This window comes from Pseudorca crassidens, chromosome 2 (genome assembly GCF_039906515.1).
Source record: "Pseudorca crassidens isolate mPseCra1 chromosome 2, mPseCra1.hap1, whole genome shotgun sequence".
Classification (NCBI taxonomy): domain Eukaryota; kingdom Metazoa; phylum Chordata; class Mammalia; order Artiodactyla; family Delphinidae; genus Pseudorca; species Pseudorca crassidens.
Window position 1 is genome coordinate 67577060 of NC_090297.1, and position 24842 is coordinate 67601901.

At 37.3% G+C, this 24842-nt stretch overlaps 1 protein-coding gene across 8 annotated transcripts in view; it reads left to right on the forward strand.

Annotated features, from left to right (window-relative positions):
- Positions 1–24842, forward strand: part of MIGA1 (mitoguardin 1) — a 99035-nt gene that overhangs the window by 43288 nt on the left and 30905 nt on the right. For all 8 annotated transcript variants that reach the window (XR_010940915.1, XM_067726653.1, XM_067726654.1 and 5 more), the window contains exon 8: positions 19543–19643. Coding sequence is in view for 7 of the 8 variants with exons in the window: in XM_067726653.1 (XP_067582754.1) it covers positions 19543–19643 (101 nt within the window). In the remaining variant the exon portion in view is untranslated. The remainder of the gene's footprint in view (positions 1–19542; positions 19644–24842) is intronic.

Below are 24842 nucleotides of genomic sequence, written 5' to 3' on the forward strand. Positions count from 1 at the left end.
GTACTTATCATTTTCTTTGAAGTTCTTTTAGTTTGACTCCTATGAAATTTCCAGTATTTGATCATATTTGCCCTATGAAACAGGCAATAAGATTAAATGCCATTGACTTATCATCCCTGTATATATTCCTGTCCAATTTATACATTTGACTCTTTCTTTTTTAAAATTTATTTATTTATTTTTGGCTCTAGGTGTGCAGGCTTCAGTAGCTGTGGCACACGGCCTCAGTAGTTGTGGCTCACGGGCTCTAGATTGCAGGCTCAGTAGTTGTGGCGCACGGGTTTGTTGCTCCGTGGCATGTGGGATCTTCCCGGACCAGGGCTCGAACCCGTGTCCCCCGCATTGGCAGGTGGACTCCGAACCACTGCGCCACCAGGGAAGCCCACATTTGACTCTTTCTTAACCTGTTAGAAGATTAATCTTAAAATATGAATTTTGTGTCCTGGTTGTTCTTTTAATTATTGCACTTTCAGTTCAATCATGTTGTTGGTTGTGGCAGAAATGAACTCATTTCCAGTACTCTGGACTTTTATGTTACATGTGGTATCTTTTCAAAGTGTGTGTTCTTTCTGATACTGATGGAAATTTTATTTCTAATTAGTTCTCTGAAAAAATGTTTTTGAATAGGCTCTTATTTTAAAAAAATACGTGGTTACAGGTAGATGCTATCACATGTTCATAACTTGTTTTACAGTGATATTGTTCAGTTATGCTCCAGACAGCATTTATTTGTCTCTGGAAATTTATTTTTCTCATATTTTAGTAGTAACATAAGTTTGCACTTCCTTAAACAAGGTATTTAAGCCATGTTCAAAGTTATTTGGGAAAGTAAAAAAAAATGCTCTTTATAAATCTACTTTTTCTCAGCATTAGAAAAGGAAACTGCCATCTGAAGGACAGATACTTTGTGGAAGTATTTATTTCAGATATAGCTAAGATTTTTGACTTTACTTGATCCTTAGTCTTGCCATATGCGTAGGAGGAAAACAAAAAATGATAGTGGATGTACTTCTTGCCAGCACATCCAGTAATTCTGCCTCCATAATATAGCTGTCGTTCGTTCCCATTTCTCTGCACCCTCATTGTATTTTGCTGGGATTTAATAATCTCCTAATAAGGTTCCTACCTCCAGTCTCTCTCCCTACTGGTAAATCTGTACCTTGTTTCTGGAGTTATCTTCGTGATGCAGAGCTCTCATCTTGTCACTCCCAGGTTCTCAGACCACTTTTCTGACCTCTTTGTTTTACTGTTTCGCATATATTCTAGCCAGACTAGGTCTCTTCCAAAACTGAAATTCTTCTCTAAGATTTTAGTTTTATAATCAACTCCAGGTTTTTAGTAAATTTTCAGTGTTTTTCTTTTGCCATTTCTTTGCTGATGCTCTTCCTTTGTATAATTCAACATGCTTTGAATCATTTGTTTCTGCCTTTTGTGGAAGCAGTCAGGAGCTGATTTTTTAAATGTATATTATTACTCTTTTTTTTTAACAACAAAAAAAACATTTGGATAACTAGTTGCCTCAATACCATTCACTGAATGATGTATCCTGTTCTTACTGATTTGAAATGCCCCCTGTCATATGTCAAGTTGTCTTATATGTGTGTCTTTTCTGGACTCTGTTTTGTTCTGTTTGTCTGTTTCTGTATTGGTTTCTAGTGTCTTAATTACTGTAGCTTTATAAAATTTTATAATGAGTCTTGACACCTGATGGGGTGAGTCCATTCACTGTGTTCTTTTTTTTTAAGTTCTTTAATTTTATTTAATTAATTAATTTATTTTTGGCTGCATTGGGTCTGTTGCAGTATGTGGGCTTCTCATTGAGGTGGCTTCTCTTGTTGCGGAGCATGGGCTTTAGGCGCACGAGCTTCAGTAGTTGCAGCACACGGGCTCAGTAGTTGTGGCTCGTGGGCTCTAGAGTGCAGGCTCTATAGTTGTGGTGCATGGGCTTAGTTGCTCTGCCGCATGTGGGCTCTTCCGGGACCAGGGATTGAACCCGTGTCTTCTGTATTGGCAGGCGGATTCTTAACCACTGCACCACCGGGGAAGTCCCCACTGTGGTTCCTTTGGCTATTTTTAGCCCTTTGCTTTTCCATGCGAAGTTTAGGACAGCTTGTCAAGTTTCATGAAAGCCCCTCTTGGGATTTTGATTATTGCTTTGCATTTTTAGGTCAGCTTGTGGGAGAATGTATATCTTCATAATATTAATGTTTCCATCTACAAACATCATATGGCTCTTCATTTACTTAAGTCTTTTATGTCTTTCATAGTTTTTTATAGTTTTCTCCATAGAGGTCTTATATATCTTCATTCCTAAGTCCTGTATAGTTTTGTTGTCATTGTACATGGTATCTTTTCTAAATTTATTTTCTAATTTTTTATTGCTGGTATCTAAAATGTTGTTGATATTTGCATTTGAATATTATCAACAATGCTTATTAACTCTTAGTTCTGCCACCAGTAATTTGTCATAGGTTCTTTTTTTAATAATATTGATTGATTGATTGACTGATTTGGTTGCACCGGGTCTTAGTTTTGGCACGTGGGATCTTCGTTGCCACACATGGGATCTTTAGTTGTGGCCTGCGGACTTCTTAATTGCAGCATGCAGACTCTTAGTTGTGGCATGTGGACTTATTAGTTGGAGCATGTGGACTTCTTTGTTGCAGCATGCGGACTCTCTGTTGTGGCATGCATACGGGATCTAGTCCCCAACTAGGGATTGAACCTGGGGTCCCTGCATTGGGAGCTTGGAGTCTTACCCACTGGACCACCAGAGAAGTCCCTGTCATAGGTTCTTTTTGGAATTTTTATCTAGACCACGTATCTATGAATGATAACCTGTTTATTTTTCTTTCTTTCTTTCCAACCCTTATGCTTTTTTCCAACCTTTATGCGTTCTTTTCTTTCCTTCTCTTTTTTCCCCCATCTTACTGCTCTGGATAGATTCTTAGAGTCTTTTTGCCTCTGAAGAGAGCTGTGTAGAAAGGAGGACCATGAGTTAGCTGGCCCACTACACAGAATCAAAGACTGTGCCCCTATTGCTGTAGGCTCCCGGTTAGGTACAAGAGTGTTGATGTAGGGACTTGTGAATACTGCTAAGGCGAATTAAAGCTTAAAAGTCACCTTGCAAATATTTATTTAACTGTTTATTGTATGCCTTATGTGTGATGACGTGCAGATGAAATAAGGACTACAATGCCTGTTTTCAGGTTACTTGTAGTCTGATTGGCCAATTAAGACTTTTAGGAAGCAGTTAGAATACCATATAGATTAGTATAAACCTCAATACTGAGCTATTTTGTAAAACTCAGACCTTAAGCTCCCTCTACAAAGCAGAAGATCCTTCTTTTAACTTTTCGTTCCCACCTCCATTCTTTCCCATACTTCCCAACTGAAGTGCCCTCAGTCTGTTTAAGAGCCTAAGATAAGGGTTTGGGACATGTGGTTATCTTTGGTTATCTGCTGCTGTTTTTGCTGAATATCTATGAAATTCATTTGGAGATTCATGAATATCGGGTAAGGAGATGATATTTACAGTAGTGTCTTCTACATGATTATATTATTTTTTCCTTAATAAGTAAATAATTTTGTAAATGTTGAAAAGTGGCTGTAGGGAATTCCCTGGCGGTCCAGTGATTAGGACTCTGTGCTTCCACTGCTGGGGCCTGGGTTTGATACCTGATCGGGAAGCAAGGCACATGGTGCAGCCAGAAAAAGAAAAGAAAAGTGGCTGTAAATGGGTAGTATATTCACAAATGTTTGTTTCAGTATTTTGATTCAAAATATGCACCTATACTATATATAGTTTTTTGGTTTTTGTTTTTTTTGTGTGTGGTGCACGGGCCTCTCACTGTTGTGGCCTCTCCCGTAGCGGAGCACAGGCTCTGGACACACAGGCTCAGCGGCCATGGCTCACGGGCCCAGCCGCTCCGCGGCACGTGGGATCCTTCCGGACCGGGGCACGAACCTGTGTCCCCTGCATCGGCAGGCAGACTCAACCACTGCACCACCAGGGAAGCCCCTATATATAGTTTTTGTACATATCAAATATTACACAATAAAAGTATATATATTTTTCATATTAAACAGAAATTTATGTTATTTGAATTACTTTGGAAAAAATTAGACTTTATTTGGTCACAACAACTAACACCAAGGAATGGTGTTATATTTTAGGAGACTTTTCTTATCATCATATCATGCAGAGTATACATCATCATGTAGTTTGGTAGTTTATTTCTGTAACAGTGCATTCAGGAATTAAGATTATTTTTTACTCACTTTGGTTAGATTATTAGGGCAGGACCAGATTGCTGAATTTAATACCAGTGTAAAAATAAACTTGATTAATGCCGAATGAAGCTTGCTTACAATTTCTTGGGCATATTATTTAGTTGATATGGTTTACAACAGATAAAGTTTAATCTATACTTTAGATTTCTTTTAAAATTAATTGGGCTTTGTAGTTTGTATGCTTATATTTTCTCTCTTTTTTAAAATTGAAGTATAGTTGAGTTACAGTGTTGTGTTATTACTTCTGTACAGCAAAGTGACTCAGTTATACATATATATATATATATAGAGAGAGAGATTCTTTTCCATATTCTTTTCCATTATGGTTTATCATAGGATATTGAATATAGTTCCCTGTGCTATACAGTAGGACCTGTTTATCCATTCTATATATACCAGTTTGCATCTGCTAATCCCAAAATCCCAATCCATCCCTCTCCCACCCCCTGCCCCCTTGGCAACCACCAGTCTGTTCTCTGTGTCTGTGATTCTGTTTCATAGATAGGTTCATTTGTGTCATATTTTAGATGCCACATATAAGTGATATCATATGATATTTGTCTTTCTCTTTCTGACTTGCTTCACTTAGTGTGATAACCTCTAGTTGCATCCATGTTGTTGTATGCTTACATATTCTGTAAAGAATAGTATGTGTTTGCAATAACCATGTTAGCAGGCAACTCTGAAGCCATAAGTTTGATAAATGTTGTTTTTTTGGCTGAAGCAAAGGACTTTGAAATTCTTTTATAATGATGTGTAGGGACAAATTTAGCCCTTAAAAACAAACCAGGAATTTTTGTAGCTTAATAGCATCGCTTTGCATATTTCAGATATGTGTTTAGGCCTCTTTATAATCTATTTTTTGAACAGAATGAACACAGAATCTTAGGTCTGGAATATTTATTTAGCAAACATTTGCTTTCCTGGTATATGTCAAACACGGTATAAGCCACTGGAGAGACAAGAATGAAGAAGATTTCACTCTTGCTTTTAGGCAACCCAGAAGCTAGTTTTGGAGATAGGCATTAAAAAATTTTATAGCACAGTGAAGTAAGTGCTGTAACAATGTGTTTAGAAGGTGCTGTGGAGGTGTCACACAAAGAAAAGTGTGACACTTGAAGAAAGACAGTCCACCAGGAACGTGAGAAAAGAGCATTCCCAGTGGAGGGAATAACATGGATCAAGGTGTAGAGTGGAGCCTGTTCAGGGAACTATGAGTTGATTGATATGTTTGGGAACACAGTATATGTAGGAGAGTGGTGGGAAATGAATCTAAAAAGGTGGGCAGGAGATAAATCTTGAAGGTCTTTGTTTTATACCTTTAGGCAACAGGGAGCCACTGAGAATTATAAGAAGTCATAATCAAATTTACTTGTTTGCGGGAGATTGTGGAAACATTGACTGGTACAGTTTAAATATTTTATCCATCTTTCTGTCTGCTCACTTATGCATAGGATTTCAGGGGAAATTAGAGATTTTTCCAGCCTAGTACTGACTGCACAAATTCTCTGGCAGAGAACAGGAAAAGCTGTAAAGTGGGACCTCCCGACCGCTAGAGAGACGTTTTTCTTCTCTTTTGTTAAGCAGCCAGATAGAACATTTAGCGATATTGAAAGAGCTCAGCAGCAAGAGGAAATAACCTCAACCTATCATCTTATGTCAAACGTCAGACAGCCCAGAGTTGACACTCTACGACCTTGTCCTTTTCTTTCCTGCAGAATCACTGTGGTCAGAGGATAAACTCCCTGAGGGTTTATTTTTAGGGAGTGACGTGAATTACAGGCCTAACTTGTATACTCAGACCTCTAAATATACAGACTGCAAATTGCAGAACATATGAGAAATTTGCCCTGTAATTTTCTCTCACGCATTAAGGCTCATAATCTTAATTTGAAAGTGTTAAACAAAACTACAAAGTGAAGTGTAAGTGGTGTTATATATGCAAGTCAAAATGGGTTCAGAGATGAAAGCAGTATAATGAAAATTGCTGGGGTGCCACGCACAAGGGAAATTCCTGCTTCTTGCCTTTGCCTTTTTTGTATTCAAGTTATATCTTATCCACTTGGATTTCTAAGTACAGGACCTGCATTAGCCCATCCAAGGCCTTTGTTTGATTTAGATAAAGGCCCATGTAACCTCTTGGGAAGGGCACGTTTGTGATAAGAAAAAGGTTCAACTTCTTCCAGGAAGATGTAGGCCTGAGATGTGGGCTGGAGTTCTGCCCCTACTTGTCCCATCAGCCAGGGACCTTTGTGTAATGTACAGAGTGACCAGTGGTTCTAGTGTCCCCATTAAAGTCTCCATAACTGCAGACCTACCCTTAATTACTTTTTGCCCTTTGGGTAATCCAGTTACTTCTTTCTTCTCCTAAAAAAGGTATAAAGTGCTGTTACTCCTTTCTCTTTCCTTCTATTACTTGTTTTGCATTGGCAGCTGTATTTCCCAGTTAGGAATCACAGTTGTTATGTTGGCCAATCATGGCATATAAGAAGTTTTGATACACAGGGAAAGCCACTGACAACTGTTGTGGAACTATTGTTTTGAGTAGAGACATAGTATCAGGCTGTTTTGTGCATGTACTGTTTCACATAGGCAAAATTGTGTAAGTTATACCACATCAAGAATTGGTCAGATAGCCTTTTGTTTGCTCCAGTGGATTTCATTGCTGCTCTTTTCAATATTAAGGTACATAGAGGGAAAAATCAAGAAAATATCATCTGTTAGCTCACTCAATTCTTTCACTTTCTGAAATTATGGGTTTCTTGATTCCAGTTTTATTTTAATTGACATGTAGCACTGTGTAAGTTTACGGTGTATAGCATAATGATTTGACTTACATGCGCCATGAAATGATTACCACAATAAGTTTAGTGAACATCCATCGTCTCATATAGATACACAATTAAAGAAATAGGGAAAGGAGATTGGTTCAAGATGGCAAGTAGAAGGATGTGCAGGGTCAAGATGGCAAGTAGAAGGATGTGCACTCACTCCCTCTCGCAAGAGCACTGGAATCACAGCTAACTGCTGAACAGTCATCAACAGGAGCACACTGGAACTCAGCAAAAAAGACACCCCACATCCACAGACAAAGGAGAAACCACAATGAGATGGAAGGAGGGGCACAATCACAATAAAATCAAATCCCATAACTGATGGTTGGGTGACTCACAAACTGGAGAACACTTATACCACAGAAGTCCACCCACTGGAATGAAGGTTCTGAGCCCCATGTCGGGCTTCTGAACCTGGGGATCCAGCAACAGGAGGAGGGGTTCCAAGAGAATCAGACTTTGAAGGCTAGCGGGATTAGATTGCAGGGCTTTGACAGGTCTGGGGGAAACAGAGACTCCACTCTTGGAGGGCACACACAAAGTACTGTGCGATCAGGACCCAGGGAAAGGAGGAATGACCCCATAGGAGACTGACCCAGACCTACCTGCTAGTGTTGGAGGGTCTCCTGCATAGACAGGGTGGTGGTGGCTCACCGTGGGGACAAGGACACTGACAGCAGAAGTTCTGGGAAGTACTTCTTGGTGTGAGCCCTCCCAGAGTGTGCCATAAGCCCCAACAAAGGGTCTGTAGGCTCCAGCGCTGGGTCGCCTCAGGCTAAACAACCAACAGGGAAGGAACTCAGCCCCACCCATCAGCAGACAAGCAGATTAAAGTTTTACTGAGCTCTGTCCATGAGAGCAACATCCAGCTCTACCCACCACCAGTCCCTCCCATCAGGAAGCTTGCACAAGCCTCTTAGCTTCATCAACCAGAGGGCAGACAGCAAAAGCAAGAAGAACTACAATTCTGCAGCCTGTGGAATTAAAACCCCATTCACAGAAAGACAGACAAAATGAAAAGGCAGAGGACTATGTACCAGATGAAGGAACAATATAAAACCCCAGAAAAACAACTAAATGAAGTGGAGATAGGCAACCTTCCAGAAAAAGAATTCAGAATAATGATAGTGAAGATGATCCAGGACCTCAGAAAAAGAATGGAGGCAAAGATCGAGAAGATGCAGTAAATGTTTAACAAAGACCTAGAAGAATTAAAGAACAAACAGAGATCAACAGTACAATAACTGAAATGAAAAATACACTAGAAGGAATCAATAGCAGAATAACTGAGGCAGAAGAATGGATAAATGACTTGGAAGACAGAATGTTGGAATTCACTGCCATGGAACAGAATAAAGAAAAAAGAATGAAAAGAAGCACAGCCTAAGAGACCTCTGGGACGACATTCAACACACCAACATTTGCATTATAGGGGTCCCAGAAAGAGAAAAGAGAGAGAAAGGACCTGAGAAAATATTTTAAGAGATTATATTGAAAACTTCCCTAACATGGGAAAGGAAATAGCCACCCAAATCCAGGAAGCACAGAGAGTCCCAGGCAGGATAAACTCAAGGAAAAACACACAGGACACATAGTAATCAAATTGACAAAAATTAAAGACAAGGAAGTTCCCTGGTGGCGCAGTGGTTAAGAATCCGTCTGTCAATGCCGGGGACATGGGTTCGAGCCCTGGTCCAGGAAGATCCCACATGCCGCGGAGCAACTAAGCCTGTGCACCACAACTACTGAAGCCTGCACACCTACAGCCTGTGCTCTGCAACAAGAGAAGCCACCGCAGTGAGAAGCCTGCCCACTGCAAGGAAGAGAAGCCCCCACTCGCCGCAACTAGAGGAAGCCGGCATGCAGCGATGAAGACCCAATGCAGCCAAAAATAAATAAATAAATTTATTTTTAAAAAAGAAATTAAAGACAAAGAAAAAGTACTAAAAGCAACAAGGGAAAAACGCCAAATAACATACAAGGGAACTCCCATAAGGTTAACAGCTGATATCAGGTGAAACGCTACAAGCCAGAAGGGAGTGGCATGATATATTTAAAGTGATGAAAGGGAAGAACCTACAACCAAGATTACACGGCAAAGATCTCATTGAGTTTTGATGGCGAAATCAAAAGCTTTACAGACAAGCAAAAGCTAAGATAATTCAGCACCACCAAACCAGCTCTACCATAAATGCTAAAGGAACTTCTCTTAAGTGGGAAACACAAGAACAGAAAAGGACCTACAAAAAGAAACCCAAAACAATTAAGAAAATGGTAATAGGAACATACATATCAATAATTACCTTAAACGTGAATGGATTAAATGCTCCAACCAAAAGACACAGGCTCGCTGAATGGATACAAAAACAAGACCCATATATATGCTGTCTACAAGAGACCCACTTCAGACCTAGAGGCACATACAGACTGAAAGTGAGGGGATGGAAAAAGTTGTTCCATGCAAATGGAAATCAAAAGAAAGCTGGAGTAGCAATTCTCTTATCAGACAAAATAGACATTAAAATAAAGACTATTACAAGAGACAGTGAAGGACACTACATAATGATCAAGGGATCAATCCAAGAAGAAGATATAACAATGGTAAATATTTATGCACCCAACATAAGAGCACCTCAATACATAAGGCTAATGCTAACAGCCATAAAAGGGGAAATCGACAGTAACACACTAACAGTAGTGGACTTCAACACCCCACTTTCACCAATGGACAGATCATCCAAAATGAAAATAAATAAGAAAACACAAGCTGTAAATGATACATTAAACAAGATGGACTTAATTGATATTTATAGGACATTCCATCCAAAAACAACAGAATACACTTTCTTCTCAAGTGCACATGGAACATTCTCCAGGATAGATCACATCTTGGGTCACAAATCAAGACTCGGTAAAGTTAAGAAAATTGAAATCATATCAAGCATCTTTTCCAACCACAACGCTATGAGATTAGAAATAATTACAGGAAAATAAACATAAAAAAAACAAACACATGGAGGCTAAACAATACATTACTAGATAACCAAGAGATCACTGATGAAATCAAAGAGAAAATCAAAAGACACCTAGAGACAAATGACAACGAAAACACGACCATCCAAAACCTACGCGATGCAGCAAAAGCAGTTTTAACAGGGAAGTTTATAGCAATACAGTCCTACTTCAAGAAACAAGAAAAATAAACAATCTAAACTTACACCTAAAGGATCTAAAGAAAGAAGAACAAACAAAACCTAAAGTTAGTAGAAGGAAAGAAATGATAAAAATTAGAGCAGAAATAAATGAAATAGAAACAAAGAAAACAGTAGGAAAGATCAGTGAAACTAAAGGCTGGTTCTCTGAGAAGGTGAACAAAATTGATAATCCTTTAGCCATCCTTGTGAAGAAAAAGAGGGAGAGGGCTCAAATCAATAAAATTAGAAATGAAAAAGGAGAAGTTAAAACGGACACCACAGAAATACAAAGCATCATAAGAGACTACTAAAAGCAGCTCTATGCCAATAAAATGGACAACCTGGAAGAAATGGACAAATTTTTAGAAAGGTATAACCTTCCAAGACTGAACTAGGAAGAAATAGAAAATATGAACAGACCAGTCACAAGTAATGAGATTGAAACTGTGATTAAAAATCTTCTAACAAACAAAAGTCCAGAACCACATGGCTTCACAGGTGAGCTCTATCATAGAGATGAGCTAACACCCATCCTTCTCAAACTCTTCCAAAAAACTGCAGAGGAAGAAACACTCCCAAACTCATTCTACGAGGCTACCATCACCCTGATACCAAAACCAGACAAAAATACTACAAAAAAAGAAAATTACAGACCAATGCCACTGATGAATATAGATGCAAAAATCCTCAACAAAATACTAGCAAACGGAATGCAGCAACACATTAAAAGGATCATATACCATGATCAAGTGGGATTTATCCCAGGGATGCAAGGATTCTTCAGTATACACAAATCAATCAGTGTGATACACCATACTAACAAATTAAAGAATAAAAACCGTATGATCATCTCAACAGATGCAGAAAAAGCTTTTGACAAAATTCAACACCCATTTATGATAAAAACTCTCCAGAAAGTGGGCATAAAGGGAACCTACCTCAACATAATAAAGGCCATATATTACAAACCCACAACAAACATCATTCTCAATGGTGAAAAAGTGGAAGCATTTCCTCTAAGATCAGGAACAAGAGAAGAATGTCCACTCTCTCCACTGTTATTCAACATAGTTTTGGAAGTCCTAGACATGGCAATCAGAGAAGAAAAAGAAATAAAAGGAATACAAATTGGAAAAGAAGAAGTAAAACTATCACTGTTTGGAGATGACATGATACTATATATGGATAATCCTAAAGATGCCACGAGAAAACTACTACAGCTAATCAATGAATTTGGTAAAGTTGCAGGATACAAAATTAATGCACAGAAATCTTTTGCGTTCCTATACAATAACAACAAAAGATCAGAAAGAGAAATTAAGGAAACAATCCCATTCACCGTTGCAAAGAAAAGAATAAAATACCTAGGAATAAACCTACCTAAGGAGGTAAAAGACCTGTACTCAGAAAAGTATAAGACACTGATGAAAGAAATCAAAGGTGACACAAACAGATGGAGAGATATACCATGTTCTTGGACTGGAAGAATCAATATTGTGAAAATGACTATTCTACCCAAAGCAATCTACAGATTCAATGCAATCCCTATCAAATTACCAGTGGCATTTTTTACAGAACTAGAACAAAGAAATCTTAAAATTTGTTTGGAGACAAAAAAGACCCTTAATAGCCAAAGCAATCTTGAGGAAAAAAAATGGAGCTGGAGGAATCAGACTCCCTGACTTAAGACTGTACTACAAAACTACAGTAATTAAGACAATATGGTACTGGCAGAAAAACAGAAATATAGATCAGTGAAACAGGATAGAAAGCCTAGAGATAAACCCACGCACCTATGGTCAACTAATCTATGACAAAGGAGGCAAGGGTATACAATGGAGAAAAGACAACTTCTTCAATAAGTGGTGCTGGGAAAACTGGACAGTTACATGTAGAAGAATGAAACTAGAACACTTCCTAACACCATACACAAAAATAAACTCAAAATGGATTAAAGACCCAAATGTAAGAGCAGACACTATAAAACTCTTAGAGGAAAACATAGGAAGAACACTCTGACATAAATCACAGCAAGATCTTTTTTGACCCGCCTCCTCGAGTAATGGAAATAAAAACAAAAATAAACAAATGGGACCTAATGAAACTTAAAAGCTTTTGCACAGCAAAGGAAACCATAAACAAGATGAGAAGACAACCCTCAGAATGGGAGAAAATATTTGCAAACGAATCAACAGACAAAGGATTAATCTTCAAAATATATAAACAGCTCATGCAGCTCAATATTAAAAAAACAAACAAGCCAATCAGAAAATGGGCAGAAGACCTAAATAGACATTTCTTCAAAGAAGACATACAGATGGCCAAGAGGCATGTGAAAAACTCCTGAACATCACTAATTATTATGTAAATCAAAACTACAATGAGACATCATCAGAAAATCTACAAACAAATGCTGGAGAGGGTGTGGAGAAAAGGGAACCCTCTTGCAGTGTTGGTGGGAATGTAAATTGGTACTCTGGAGAACAGTATGGAGTTTCATTAAAAAACTAAAATTCGAACTACTGTGTGCCCCAGCAATCCCACTACTGGGCATATACCAAGAGAAAACCATAATTCAAAAAGACACGCGCACCCCAATGTTCATTGCAGCACTGTTTACAATAGCCAGATCATGGGAGCAACCTAAATTCCCATCGACAGGCAAATGGATAAAGAAGATGTGGTACATATATATAATGGAATATTAGCCATAAAAAGGAACAAAATTGGGTTGTTTGTAGAGACACGGATGGACCTACAGTCTGTCATACAGAGTGTAGTAAGTCAGAAAGAGAAAAACAAGTATCATATGTTAACATATATACGTGGAATCTAAAAAAATGGTACAGATGAACCAGTTTGCAAGGCAGAAATAGAGACACAAATGTAGAGAACAAACATACGGACACCAGGGGGGCGAGCGGGGATGGGGGTGGTGGTGGTGGGATGACTTGGGAGATTGGGATTGACATATATACACTAATATGTATAAAATAGATAACTAGTAAGAACCTGATGTAAAAAAATACATAAAAAAATAAAATGGTGAAATAGGCAATACAAAAAAAAGAAATACGGAAAAAAATTTTATTGTGATGTGAACTCTTAGGATTTACTCTCTCTTTTTTAGATTTATTTATTTATTATTTGGCTGCGTCACGTCTCAGTTGCAGCACGCAGGATCTTCGTTGAGGCATGCGGGATCTTTCGTTGCAGTGCACGGGCTTCTCTCTTGTCGTGGTGTGTGGGTTTTTCTGTGTCTAGTTGTGGTGCGTGGGGTCCAGAGCACGTGGGGTCTGTAGTTGTGGCATGTGGAGTTGAGAATGCCTTAGCTCTGTGGTGTGCAGCACGCAGGCTCTCTAGTTGAGGCACGCAAGCTCAGTAGTTGTGGCATGGGCTTAGTTGCCCATGTGGGATCTTAGTTCCCTGACCAGGGATCGAACCCGTGTGCCCTGCATTTTAAGGCGGATTCTTTACCGCTGGACCACCAGGGAAGTCCCAGGATTCACTCTCCTAACAACTTTCATATATAACATCAAATAGTGTAAATTATATTTATTATGTTTTACATTACATACCTGGAAGTTTGTACTTTTGACTACCTTCATCCAGTTCCCCCTCCCCTATGTTGTTTTTGGTTTTTGTATTCCAGTTTGTTTTTTTCTCTCAAACTTTTCTGTAGTATTAAAATAAATGAGAGTAAAAAATTATCCACAGTGTGGAAGGAGCACATAGTCATACAGGATAAACAAAGAACAGCAGTAATTTTCTAGATTTCTTAATTATTTTAACAGGTTATAGCAGATTCTGGAAAATAACTTGTCAGCAGCAGGACCTTTTCCATTTTTATTAAAACCATAAAAAAGATAAGGTTCCACGTCACATTTAAACTGCTAAAAATCATCTGGAGAATAGCTGCTGACATAGAAGTCAGATGACATTGAAACATTTGGCAGGCTCCCTCTTCTTGTTGGTGTTATAAAATCCACAGTGGACAGCCTGGATTTGAAAAGAAGAGTGGCATCTTTGGAATCTCCACTAGAACCTGCTGAAGTTAAAATAGACCTGATGCCTTCTAAGTGACAGAAAATAGAATATGCCTGGGCATGGCAAAAGTGAGACATGCATAAAACCCACTTGGTTTGGTTTAAAGAAATAGATCCAGGCTTGAGTTTCCAAGTTCCAGAGCTGAAGTGTCCTCTCGTTTTTTCTTTTTCTTTGTATAACTTTCAAGCAAATTCTGCTTTGGAAAAAACTTAAGTAATATGTGAATTATGAGATTATTAAAGAAGGAGGAAGACTTGAATCCAGTCAGATTTTCAGCCTAAAATATATGACTGTTTAGTTAAAAGTAAGCAGTATACTTTCAGTGTTCTTCCAAAGAACATAGTTTATGTCTATGCATGAATGTTTTAAAAGTTCTGGATGATTGAGACATGTAAAAAAATGTTCTTAAAAATGTTAGATTTACTATTTAAGAAGGTTAGGAAATAAAAAAAAGCTGCCCCACTGAGAGCCAATGAGGCAACACATGGAGCATTTTTTTTATATTTAATCATCCAATTATGTGGAAAGCTTTCTTTTAGGCACTTCTAAGGTTAATGATGAGTCCTTAAGGGGCTTAAGCTGCATATTTCATGTTTATAGTATCATAAGTTTAATTAATTTAGGGTTGGATTTTAGAAACATAAGAATTTTAAGAGTGCTCTTAAAACAAGTTAAAGTCATAGAACAAGCAAAATAACCCAGGGGAAATACAGGAGAGGTTTTAAAATAGGGATTTTTCATGTGTTGAGAATGGTCAGTCTATAATAACAAGTTTTATTTAGTTTATGTGAACAAATAATTGTTTGCAATGTGTTCAATGCTGTACTGAGAACTGTAGGAACCATCAGAAAAAAGAAAAAATGAAAGAAAAAGGAAAGAGAAAAAAAGAGAAAGTTCATCCACTCAAGTTGTTTCAGTCTAGCTGGACAGACAGGTTACATATTCAGGCAGTAATAAAGATTCAGAGAGTGTATTAAATGGTATGTCCTTATTTTTTGCATAATAATATGAATAGCTAACATTTATTCAGTGCTTACTTTACATATACAGTCATCCCTGCTCCCCATGGATACCAAAATCCGTGGATGCTCAAGTCCCTTATATAAAATGTTGTAGTATTTGCATATAACCTATGCACATCCTCCCATATACTTTAAATCATCTCTAGATTACGTATAATACCTAGTACAATGTAAATATTATGTAAATAGTTGCAAATACAATGTAAGTGCTATGTAATAGTTCTTGGCACACAGCACATTCAAGCTTTGCTTTTTGGAATATTCTGGATTTTTTTCCCCCCATCTGTGGTTGGTTGGCTCCTCTGATGTGGAACCTGTAGTTATGGAGGGCCGACTATATTAACTTGTTTAATCCTCACACAGCCCTGTGTGGTAGATTTTATTCCGATTTTACAGTTGAGAACACTGAGGAGTGGAGAAGATAAGAAACTTACCCAAGGTTACACAGCTAAAAAGTAGCAGAGTCAGACTTTGAATCTAAGCTGTCTGGCTCCAGAACCCATGGTTTTAACATCTTTTCTGTACTGCGTTACATAAAAGCAACAAATTAGGTAGTTCTTGGAGGAGAATGCATGCAGGGGTTAGATAGTACTTGAGCTGCATATTATAAAACAGTATGTGTTCCTGGGTAGCATGGGGCAAGGGAACAGAAGGAGAGAAATTTATATGTTGGAGAAGTTTCAAGAGAAACCGAAAACTTGAGTAAAGAATATATTTGGCAGGGCTTCCCTGGTGGCACAGTAGTTAAGGATCCGCCTGCCAATGCAGGGGACACAGGTTCAAGCCCTGGTCCGGGAAGATCCCACATGCCTCGGAGCAACTAAGCCCATTTGCCACAACTACTGAGCCTGCGCTCTAGAGTCCGCAAGGCACAACTACTGAGCCCGCGTGCCACAGCTACTAAAGCCCGTGTTCCTAGAACCTGTGCTCCGCAACAGGAGAAGCCACCACAATGAGAAGTTCACACACCGCAACAAAGAGTAGCCCCCCGCTCACTGCAACTAGGGAAAACCCTCACACAGCAACAAAGACCCAATGCAGCTAAAACTTAAAAAAAAAAAAAAATTAAAAATTTAATATTGTAAATTTTAAAACTGCACAAAAGCAGTTAAATATTGCCCAATATTCTTTCTTTATACCTCTTATTGGCTTATCTAAAAAACAGATGTATTATTTCTCTTCAAAATTATTAAGCTGTCATTCCAGGAATCATAACAATTACTGAAATGAGAGATATGGTCTGTGGTTTATGAAGTTGGGTTTAATGAGTAAGACTTTCCAGTTCCTCGGAGCCACTTTTCTTTGTTAGATTTAAAAAAAATAAAATACAACCATGGTAACTGATCTGGATGACATTGAATGGCTGGTTACTGTTGAGTGAAGTAAAACAGACTTTTAACAGCTCCTGGGTAATGTCTGAAAGGTAAAGTGACATAAGATAAATGTCTGTGTTCTACTCTGAAAATAGCAAAAGGCATATGGAACCAAGATTTAACTTAGTTGGCTTGTAACTTAATCCCACTTTAAACGTGCTTTGGCATAATGAAGGTTGTAGTGTGATTTTTTTTTTTTTTGCAGAATTAATACCAACGATGGAAAATTATTAAGAAGATAAAGGTTTGAAAGTTATGAATGCTGATTTAATTTTGTAAATAATTGATTCCTCAGAGTTTGTGTATGTATTTTCAAAGGTCATATATGCACTGAAAAGAGAATACTGGGAATTTTTCTGGATACCTGAGTGCCCCAAAATACCAGTTTTATAGCTGTTTATAAATGTAAAACGATTATGTTGTTTTGTTCTCAAGTTTGATGAAAAAATTTTAAATTCCTAAAAGAACTTTTATTTTTGAAAATAGAATAATTTAACCTCAGATTTTGTTCAGTTAATAGTCATTTAGTAGTAGGATTTTGAACTGACAAGTTAGGTATTTTAAAAGGATTGATGTAAGCTTCATTTGAAAACAATTATAACTTAAATTTGGAAGATAAATGGTTAAAATGTCAACTATGGTTCTATCAGATATAAAGTAGAAAAAAATATGCTATGCGTATGGTTATTTTTGATACTTAATAGGAATAAACCTTGTCCCAATTCACCCTTCTGCTTGGCTTAGAGATTGGAATACAAATGGCAAAACTTGAGTTTCAACTAAATTGATGGTTTGGATTTTTTAAAACTTTACACTTCCTGTAGATCATTACAAAAGGTCTGTTTTCTGGTACTTGGGGGTTGTAAACAGGATTTGGAACATTTATGGTAAAGGTAATGAACTTTATTTTGGGAAAAAATGATGGAATAGAAACTTGGATTAATGAAAGCCAAAGAGATTTCCGATTTCTTTTCAAACAAGATTAAGTATCTGACAAATTTAGCAGATTGAAAATCAAAATAAAAATCTGTATATATTTTGTTCTTTGCTTTTTTCATACTTGTGATAGAATTTGAAGAGTATCAGTTGCTTGCTACAATGTAGTCACATCTATAAGTGAGTACTGAATTTGTTTGAAAATGTAATTTTTTTTAACTTTTTATTTTATATTGGAGTATAGTTGATTAACAATATTGTGATAGTTAAAAAACTATAAACAGAAAAGTGATTTGGTTATATATGTATATATATATGTATCTATTCTTTTTCAAATTCTTTTCCCATTTAGGTTGTTACATAATATTGAGCAGAGTTCCCTGTGCCAATCAGTAGGTCCTTGTTGGTTATCCATTTTAACTACAGCAGTGTGTACATGTCAATCCCAAACTCCCTAACTATCCCTTCCCCCCACCCTTCCTCCCTGGTAACCATAAGTTCCTTCTCTAAGTCTGTGAGTCTGTTTCTGTTTTGTAAATAAGTTCATTTGTATCATTTCATTTTAGATTCCACATATAAGTCATATCATTAAGATATTTCTCTTTCCCTGAGTTACTTCACTTAGTATGACAGTCTCTAGGTCCATCCATGTTGCTGCAAATGGCATTATTTCGTTCTTTTTTATGGCTGAATAAGATTCCGTTGTATATATGTACCACATCTTCTTTATCCATTCCTCTGTTGATGGATATTTAGGTTGCTTCCATGTCTTGGCTATTGTAAACAGTGTTACAATGAACATTGGGATGCATGTATCCTTTCGGACCATGTTTTTCTCCATATATATGCCCAGGAATGGATTGCAAGATCATATGGCAGCTCTATTTTTAGTTTTTTAAGGAACCTCCATACTGTTCTCCATAGTAGCTGTACCAATGAAAATGTAATGTTAACAGTTAGATGATAGTATGTGAAGATATTGACATCGACATTCAGAATGCTTTGTATTGGTAATAGGTAGCCTGTCTTGGTATGGTCATATTAGCCATTTACAAATGCCTTTAAAATTTTTCAACACTGCAAATCATTGGGGAGGAATTCCCTGGCAGTCCAGTGGTTAGGACTCTGTGCCCTCACTGCCAGGGGCCCAGTTGCAGTCCCTGGTTGGGGAACTAAGACCCACAAGCCGCCACAGTGTGGCCAAAAAATAAAAATAAAATCATTGGGGCAGTTATATTTGATCCTCAAGTAAGCAGAATAAACATGAGGGACCTAAACCAGATCATTTTGGGCCTTTCAGTGTTTTAAAGTAGACCTTAGAGACTGAAGGTATCTTCCTGAATTATTTTAATTGGTCAGTTTATCACAAGTGACTGGCCAGACAACATTTTATGCGAATAATTCATTTAATTTGAATGAACCTACCAGTTATCCCGATTTGGGCAAGGCCACTTGCAACTTAAATTGCTCTGTTTCAGGCTATCTGTGGTATATGCTGATAGCTGGTAGATAATCCAACTCCAGTTATTATATACCAGTTTAAGTTATTATTTACTCAGAAGCTTTTAAAATCTGAAATAGTTTAATATTTTTTAAAAATAAACATGTCTCCTTTATAGTATTTTCTCCTCTTCTTGGCAGTGTTCAGAATCAGTTTGAAGCACTTTGAGAGTCTTGTCAGATTATTTCCCATTGATTTGTATTGTTTTCCTTTTAGATTCCAGAATTCTGAATAAAGACTGATGTTCAAACGAAAAAAGAAAAAGAAAAACCAACCATAGAATATGAAATATGGCAATGACAAGGAATGTCAATTTCTGAACTTTTCACCTTTTCTTTTAAGATAAAGATACAGATATCACCATGAAGGGGAATATGGATGACTTTGGCCTGAGAGACACCTTGAGTGTCACATCAACCGATTCTTTTGCTTCAGCAGCAGAGGTAGGACATGTATGTTCCTAATGAGGATTTCTTATTCTTTTTAGGTGGAGAATACAGTTTTGCCATTGTGCTGTAATTCAGTTCAGTAGCCATTTATTGAGTATCAACTCTGTAGATAGATACAGAGATACAAAGATGATAAGATACCAGGATACAAAGATGAATATACCATGAATATAAGTTCCCACAGGAGCTTAGAGTCTCTTTAGAGAGGTGGACATGTAAACACAAACTTTAGATAAGCACTTTCATACACTGTGGATTATGGGTGAGGCATATAAGTGTCTCAGCGGAAAGCAATTAACCTTATATCAAGTGTCTTAAACATATTCAGATTCTTTAGCTGAGAGATCATACCTCTAGATATTTTTTCCAAGGAAATGATCGGATTCAAAGATTTATATATAAAAATATTCACTGTAGCATTTTTAATAATAATGAAAAACTGAAAACAGTCTAATACCAAATTATGGAACATCCATAATTTGAAGTATTATATTGCCATAAACATGTTTCCAATAATTTTTAATGACATGGGAACACATGTTAAGCGAAAAGAGTGGTATGTAGGTTTTATACAGAGAGTATGCTTGTAATTTTGTAATAAAGAAAAACATGTATGTGGTATATTATGTAAGTATTTAGGCTGAGGAAAAGAAGACTAGATATAAATACACTAATGTGTAAGGAGTGGTGATCACTGAATTACAGATTTATGGGTAATTTGTTTTCCACTGAGATTTAAATTTTTTATCCAAAGAGAAGTTTGCAAAGTGGTCTTTTTCTACTTGAAACAGCTTTAAAAAATCACATATGGCCAATTTTGTCTTAGAATTATTTCATTTTTATGGTAGATTTTGGATACTAATGCTGTCCTTTTTCATATCGATAGTATCACACATCTGTAATTGATGTGTGAATTCAAGCTCTAGTGTGGAAAGCTTTAGGTGTTCCAACACCCTGTACCCTAAACCTTGATTCTGCCTTTTTTAAAGCTGTACTGACCATAATCTTTCATTGTCTCAAGATTTTTCTGTATATGTATATTTTAGCTATTGCTCACAGTATCATCTCCTGAATTGTTCATCTTTTTCCTTGTATTTTTATACTTGTAAGTTTGCAACACACAGAACATATCTACTTGTTTTATGAAGAACGTATTTCCTCTTCTTTTTACTATTCTATATAGACAGGGTTATCTTTCTGTTTTTTCTAGCTTTATTGAGATATAGTTGACATATAACTTTGTGTAAGTTTAAGCTGTACTAAGTGATGATTTGATACACATATATTGTGGAATAATGAACACAGTAAGGTTAGTTAACACATCCAGCACCTCACATGATTACCTTTTTTTCTTTGTGGTGGGAACGTTTAAGATCTACTCTCTTAGCAACTTTCAAGCATATAATGTAGTATTGTTAACTGGGGTCACTATGCTGTACATTAGATCCTCAGAACTTACTCATTTTCTGACTGGACATTTGTACCCTTCGACCAGCATCTCCCCATTTTTCCCACCCCCAGTTCCTGGCACTCACCATTCTAAATCTCTGTTTTTATGGGTTTGGCTTTTTTAGATCCCACATGTACGTGATACCATACAGTACAGTTGACCCTGGAACTGCATAGGTTTGAACTGTGTAGGTGCATTTATACGTGGATTTTTTTTCAATAAATACATACTACATTATCTGCAGTTGGTTGAATCCGAGGATGTGAAACTGCGAATACTAAGGGCCAACAATAGGACTTGAGCATCTGAGGATTTTGGTGTCCGAGGCAGGTCCTGGAACCAGTCCTTTGAGAAAACCATGGGATGACTATTTTCAACCACATGGGGGGTCAGCGCCCCTAACCAGCACATTGTTGAAGGGTGAACTGTATTTGTCTTTCTCTGTCTGACTTCACGTAACATAATGCCTTCAAGGCCCTGCCCCATACATATTGTTAATGGCAGGATTTCTTTCTTTCTCATGGATGAATAATATTCCATTGAATATACAGAAATATATGTATACCACATCTTCTCTATCCATTCATCCATTGATGGACATTTGACTTGTTTCCATTTCTTGGCTATTGTGAATAGTGCTGCAGTGAACATGGGAATGCAGATATCTCAAGATAGTGATTTCATTTTTTTTTTTGATATATACCCGAAAAACAGTAGGATTGCTGAATTATATACATATATATTTTTAAAAATTTTTTATTTTATTTTGTTTAATTCTGTTTTTGGCTGCGTTGGGTCTTCATTGCTGCATGCGGGCTTTTCTGTGGTTGCGGCGAGTGGGGGCTACTCTTTGTTGCGGTGCTTGGGCTTCTCATTGCAGTGGCTTCTCCTTTTGCGGAGCACAGGCTCTAGGCGCACGGGCTAGTTGTGGCATGCAGGCTCAGTAGTTGTGGCTCGTGGGCCCTAGAGCGCAGGCTCAGTAGTTGTGGCGCACAGGCTTAGTTGCTCTGTGGCATGTGGGATCTTCCCGGACCAGGGCTCAAACCCAATGTCACCTGCATTGGCAGGCAGATTCTTGACCACTACACCACCAGGGAAGCCCTGAATTATATTTTTTGGTATATACCTAGAAAAGAAGTAGGATTGCTGAATTATATTTTTAATTTTTTCAGGAACATCCATATTGTTTTCCATAGTAGCTGTACCAGTTTACGTTTCTACCAGCCATGCACCAGGGTTTCCTTTTCTCCACATCCTCGCCAGCATTTGTTCTCTCTTGTCTTTTTGCTGATAGCTATTCTGTTTGAGGTGATGTTTCATTATAGTTTTGACTTGCATTTCCCTAATGATTAGTGATGTTTAACACCTTTTAATGTACCTGTTGGCCATTTGTGTCTTCTTCGGAAAAATGTCTATTCAGGCCCTCTGAATATTAACCCCTTATCAGATAGATGGTTTGCAAATATTTTTTCCCATTCTGTAGGTTGCCTTTTCATTTTGTCGATTGTTTCTTTTTCTGTACAGAAGCTTTTTAGTTTAATTCAGTCCCACTTGTTTATTTTTGCCTTGTTGCTTGTGCTTTGGGTGTCATATCCAAAATATTGTTGTCAAGACAAATGTCAAGGAGCTTTTTCTCCCTATTTCTTTTTTTAGGAGTTTTATGGTTTCAGGTCTTATGTTTATGTCTTTAATTCATTTTGAGTTAATTTTTGTGAGTGGTGTAAAATAGGGTTCCAATGTCTTTCTGCATGTGGTTATCCAGTTTTCCCACTACCGTTTATTGAAGAGTCCTTTCCCCACTGAATATTCTTGGCCCTTTTGTCAAATATTGGTTGACTTTATATGCAAGGGTTATTTCTGGGCTCTTGGTTCTGTTCCATTGGTCTGTGTCTGTTTTTATACTAGTATGATACTGTGTGATTACTTCAGCTTTGTATTATTGTATGAAATCAGGAAGTAGAATACCTCCAGTTTTGTTCTTTCTTAGGATTGCTCTGGCTAGTTGGGGTCTTTTGTGTTTCCACACAAATTTTAGGATTTCTTTTTCTGTTTCTGTGGAAAATTCCATTGGAATTTGGTAGGGATTGCAATGAATCTTTAATGGCTCTAGGTAGTATGGACATTTTAACAATATTAATTCTTCTGATCCATGAACATGAGTGTCTTTTCATTTATTCGTGTCTTCTTCAGTTTCTTCATCAAAATATTATAGTTTTCACTCTACAGATTTTTCATTTCCTCGGTTAAATTCATTCCTAAGTGTTTTACTCTTTTTCATGCTACTGTAAATGGGACTTTTCTTAATTTCTCTTTTTGATAGTTTGTTTTAGGGCATAGAAATGGAACTGATTTTTGTATATTGATTTTTGTATCCTGCAACTTTACTGAATTTGTTTATTAGTTCTAATAGTTTTTTGGTGGAGTCGTTAGGATTTTTCTGTGTATAAGATCATATCATGTACAAACAGAGGCAGTTTTACTTCTTTCTGATTTGAATGTCTTTTCTTTGTGTCTCTTGCCTAATTGCTCTGGCTAGAACTTAACAGTGCTATGTTAAATAGGATTGGTGAGAGTGGGCACCCTTGTCTTGTTCCTGATCTTAGAGAAAGAGTTTTCGACCTTTCAATGTTGAATATGATGTTAGCTGTGGGCTTGTCATTTGTGGCCTTTATTATGTTGAGGTGCATTCCTTCTATGCCAATTTGTTGAGAATTTTTATCATAAAAGGATGTTTTATTTTGTCAAATGCTTTTTATCTTTCTTGCTGTAGACACTTATGTCCTAAATGGTTTGTAAAGAGAATTGCAAGTCACTTTGCATTTTTTCCACTGTGAAGAACAACATACCTTTAGAGCAAATTGCTCTAAAGTTTCTTTATAATATGCAACCTTAAAAAATATTTTGCCGGGCTTCCCTGGTGGCGCAGTGGTTGAGAGTCTGCCTGCCGATGCAGGGGACACGGGTTCGTGCCCCGGTCTGGGAAGATCCCACATGCCGCGGAGCGGCTGGGCCCGTGAGCCATGGCCGCTGAGCCTGTGCGTCCGGAGCCTGTGCTCCACAACGGGAGAGGCCACAACAGTGAGAGGCCCGCGTACCGCCAAAAAAAAAAAAAAAAAAAAAAATTTGCCAAGTATTCATTGTACTCACTTTAAATTTGTGGTTTAAGTTACAAAGCTTTGATAAACTAAAAAAAATCTTATGGAAAACAAAATGCATGAATACCACAAGAAGGGCTCACTATCTGAGAAACCTCCTAGGAATGCTTCTAGGGTATAAATGTAGGATCTCAGAATGTGAATGTTCCAAGATAAATTGCGTACTAAGAAATGTTTGTTAAATTATTTTTAATAGCATTTACTATATGCCAAGCACTTAAGAAAAACTGCTTAATGAAGAAAGTTATTAAGAAAATAAGACCAGAACTGCTTATGAAGTTAAACAGTTTGTGATCATTTGAAAGCTTTATTCAGAATTATCAGAAAGAGTTTTCACCTATTTAGATTAAAACAAGTCCTGGCATAGGCTTTTCTCTAAGGTTGGTCAGTCATTTGTGAAAGTGATTAACAAAATTTTCCTGTATAAGCTTTGCCAAACATTGGTTTGGAACCAGAGCCTTTTTTCTCTGAAAAGTCTTTTTTTTAAATAATAGCTTTACTGAGATATAATTCACATACTATAAAATTCACTGTTTTAAAGTATACAATTCAGTGTTTTTTAGTATATTCAAAGGTGTGCAAACTTTC